This window comes from Microtus ochrogaster, unplaced genomic scaffold (genome assembly GCF_000317375.1).
Source record: "Microtus ochrogaster isolate Prairie Vole_2 unplaced genomic scaffold, MicOch1.0 UNK131, whole genome shotgun sequence".
Taxonomy (NCBI): Eukaryota; Metazoa; Chordata; class Mammalia; order Rodentia; family Cricetidae; genus Microtus; species Microtus ochrogaster.
The window spans coordinates 330,511-334,830 of record NW_004949229.1 but is presented as its reverse complement, the minus strand read 5'-3'; the positions used below and the strand labels follow the sequence as shown (position 1 = coordinate 334,830).

The 4,320-nt window shown below is 42.4% G+C and overlaps 1 protein-coding gene across 2 annotated transcripts in view; it reads right to left on the bottom strand.

The window, feature by feature from the left end:
- CUNHXorf58 (chromosome unknown CXorf58 homolog) overlaps positions 1–4,320 on the bottom strand; it is a 30,920-nt gene that overhangs the window by 22,849 nt on the left and 3,751 nt on the right. The window contains exon 2 of one of the 2 annotated variants that reach the window (XM_026778376.1): positions 1,850–1,940. The exons of the other annotated variant lie outside the window; for it this stretch is intronic. Coding sequence (XP_026634177.1) covers positions 1,850–1,940 — 91 coding nt within the window. The remainder of the gene's footprint in view (positions 1–1,849; positions 1,941–4,320) is intronic. 2 annotated transcript variants of the gene reach the window in all.

Sequence of the window (4,320 nt, the reverse complement as noted above, 5' to 3'; positions counted from 1 at the left end):
AATATTATCTATCTCCTCATTTAATCCTAAGAATATTATCTATCTCCTCATTTAATCCTAAGAATATTATCACTCAGTTCATAGATGAGAAAGATAGGTCTCAAACTTAGATTTTTTGACTTTAAAATTGCCATTCTTTTCCTTAAATGACTCTATTTAATTTTATGCCTGTGATAATTCCATAAAATATACAATAATAATATTTTTAACAAGATAAAGCATTTTTCCTTGTTTTTATTTTTTGAGACAGGATTTCTCTGTGTAGCCCTGGCCATCCTGGAACTCACTCTGTAGACTAGACTGGCCTTGAATTTAGAGATCTCCCTGCCTATGCCTCCAGAGGGCTGGGATTAAAGGCATGCACCACCACTATGCTAAGATAAGGCATTATTAATGTGAAGTATTACTGTGAAGTACTGGAACAAAGATGTAAAAAAATAGCTTATTAACTTCATTTATTTACTGAAATCATGAGAAATCAGTAACACAATAATTAAAAATGAGTTCTGTATGGTAATACATATAGGTCTGTGGGTAAGGTAGTGAAGAAGTATACATATTGCTCAAACTTTCTCAGGGCTGCAAAACTCCTCTAACGAGAATATCAGAAGATAGCAGACTACTTTAAGCAAGGCTTAATACTCTGCTGAGTTTCCAGGGTTTCTTTCTTTCTTTCTTTTTTTCAGGGAAGGAGGATGGGCATCTGTGATTTTTATTTAAATAGGAGTATATCCCTCATACCACTCTGACTTGCCCTTTTCACTAACAAGCTGTCTTGGTTATCTTTGTATTTGTAGACTCGTGTTAATACTGCAAGCTCTACATGTGAAGGCAGAGGCATTTCCTTTCTTGCATGAACCAATGCTGCAATGAAATGATATTGTAGAATGTGCTCCTAGAAGTGAAACTGCTTTGCTTCTCAGCACTCACCCAGAGGCTCACAATTGCTTGTAACTCCAGTTCCAGGGGATCTTCCGCCTCTTCTGACCTCTGCAGGCTCTTCCATGCACATAAACTCACTCAGGCTCATGTACACACACACACGTATAATAAATAAATTCTTTTAAAAAAAAGAAGTGAAACTTCTGGGCAAAAGTGCATTTTGAAATTCAGGGTTTTTCCCCTGAAGTGTTGGGGATCAAACCCAGGGCTTCATACATGATAATACACATTCTACCACTGAGCTACACCCCTAGTTCTTCTTCTTCTTCTTTTCTTTCTCTGAAACAGGGTTTCTCTGTAGCCCTGGCTTTCCTAGAACTCACTCTGTAAATTAGGCTGGTCTCAAACTTGGCAATTTGCCTGCCTCTGTCTCCAGAGTGCTGGGATTAAAGGTGTGCGCCACCATTGCCTGGCTTACACCCCCAGTTCTTAATTCAGAGATTTAATGGTTAGATTTGAATTAAAAATAACTAAAATACGACTGCAATAATTTCAGAAAAATAGTAACACTCATTCATATTGAAAATAAATCCAGAGGGCTGGAGAGATGGCTCCGAAGTTAAACATCCTGACTGATCTTTCAGAGGAACCAGATTTCATTCCTAATGCTCACATTACAACTGTCTTTCACTCCCCAGTCCCGGGGAATCCAATGCCCTCTCTGGTCTCTACAGGCATTGCATGCCTAGGTGCACAGATGAACCTGAAGGCATCCATACACATAAATAAAATAAAAATAAATAGACCTAAAACAATCAACCGGAAATAGTCATTAAGATTAATGAAGAAGCAGTTTTATAACTTTACACAATCTTAGTATATCTAAGTCAAAGAGATAACTAGGGTTATTTGTTCTCTCTGTAATTAGTTAAGAAATAGCTGCCAGAGGAAAAAAAAAACCACCTACCGCTGCACAAACTGTGTGTTTTAGGAGTTTAAACAATGTTTTGTCCGCATAAATGAACCAGGCCTTCTGTATTATTTTTGCTGAAATATTTCTATTAATTATAAGAGGGAAAAGAGGTTAGCAATTTATGAAGTACTTTTCATTTTCCTAAAATCTTCAACAAGTTTCAACGTATGCATCCTCTAAAATTTCCCCATTACTAAGACTGACCTAATAAGGAACATTTGGATGGAGCAATTGGAACTAGTTTTTGTCGTCTCTAATCAGAATGAGAATATGGAATAGTTAATATTTCCCCTGAGATTAAAAAAATCAGCTAAAATTTTATCAAGACACATACATAAAACCAGTCATGGTGGTTTATTCTCATATTCCCAGCAGTTAGCAGGTGGAGGCAGGAGGATCAAGAATTCAAGACCAACTTTGGGCCAGGTGGCACTGGGGAAGCAGAGGCAGGTGGATCTCTGTGAGTTCGAGACCAGATTGGCCTACAAGAGCTAGTTCCAAGATAGGCTCCAAAGCTCCTGAGAAATGTAGCTTTGACTACACAGTGCATTTTGGTTGAGGCTACAGTCCTAGTGTGTGTGAGACATTTTCTCTCTCCCTCCCTTCCTCTCTCCCCCAATCTTTCCTTTCTCCTCTCTCTTTTCTCTCTGAGACAGTGTCTCATGACTCTGAAGAGGTGGATACACAACTGAGTATGACCTTAAACTTCTGATCCTCCTGCCTCGAACTTCTTAGAGCTGGGATTATACCAGGCCTGGGTTTATGTGGCGAAGGAAATTGAGTCAGAGACTTGTACACACTAGGTAAGAACTCTACCATGTATATCCTTAGTCAGAAATCCTGGGGTTTAACTCCTACTACTATTGGGGAGTTGGGGGTGGAAGAGAGAGGGGTGTGAGGATGGAAGGGAAAGGGATGGAGAGAGGATACGAATCAATAGAAGGTGTGAGAAGGCAAATTTGCCTTCTAAAAGCATTCATGGGGCTGGTGAAATAGGTTTGTGGGTAAAGAATGAGAACCTGAGTTTGGTAGCCCGAAGCCATATAAAATGATAGATGTGTTTGCAAATGCTTGTAATCCCAGCACTGGGGAAGTGGAGGCAGGTGGATCCCCAAGGCTTCTAGGCAAGTCAGCCTAGCCTTGTTAGTGAATTCCAGTTCAGTGAGAGAGTGTCTCTCAAAAACTAAAAAGGGCTTGGGAAATGGCTCAGTTGGTAAAGATTGCTCAGCAGCCCGAGCCCCCATGTAAAAGGTGGGTGCTGTGGTGCACTTCCGTAATCAGGGCACTGGGTGGGGTGGGTGCAGGCAGAATTCCAGTTGAAGCTGTACACTCCAGATTCAGTGTGCCACCCTATGTCGAGAAACAAATACACGAAGTGGAGAGTGACAGAGGAAGACACTCGGTGTCTACTTCTGACTTTTGATTTTTTTTTTTTTGATTTCTGTCCGCACGTGTACAGGGCAGGTGGGTGCTCCTGTGCACGCGCATACACACCCTCCCACCCTGCCCCCACCTAGAGGCGTAGGAAGATCTCTGACCTTCACACGGACACATCCAAGCGCACGCACAGCTGCACAAACTTGCACGCACCCACACGAGCATGCACATGCACTACAGCAATCCACTACTTTATAGTCAGGCTCTTAAAAAAGTTCAGACAGGGTCTCACTATGTACTACATAGTGGCTGGGAACTTAGTCCAGCCTGGCCTCAGACTCAAGATCCTCCTGCCTCAGGTCCTTTGTGCTGGAATTACAGGCAGTTAGTTCCTAAAAGCACGGTCTAGCTGACTGGAGTGCATTGAAAATGTAACCTAGGATAGTTGAATTGACACGAGGCCCCATTGCTTTTCTAGGGGCTTATGAGTGTGACCTCGAAAAAGAAATTCCCTTTTCTGATCTTTGCTCCAGCAAGGCTCACTCCAGTGCAGCTAGAGAAAGAATTTCCTTTAGATAATGTCCCAGTAGTAACTGATTCACAAGTCTCTCCTCCAGTGCTCTCCCGCCCCTGTCAGTGTCTCGTGTAGGGCTATCAGCAAAGACAAGGACATCTTGTAGACTTAGAGAACAAAAGGCCCGAGGAGGGCTGGGAAAAGAACTCAGCTGCTAAAAGCCTACCATGCAAGCATGAGGACCCGAGTTTGCTCCTTAGAGCCCACATAAAAATGCCTGGCATGGTGGCATGTGCTTGCCATCCCAGTGCTGGGGATGTGGAAACAGGAGGACCCCTGAGCTTGCTGGTTAGCTTAGCCTAATTGACAAACCGTAGGCCAATGAGAGTGTGTATCTCAAAGGAGTTGAACGGCATTCCTAGAGATGACACTCAAGGTTGTCACATACACACACACATATAAACAACCAAAAATAGAAAAGGGCTTGGTAGTGCCAGTGCACTTCTTTAATCCCAGCATTTAGGAAGCAGAGGCACGCAGATCTCTGTGAGTTCAAAGCCTGCCTGGTTCACAG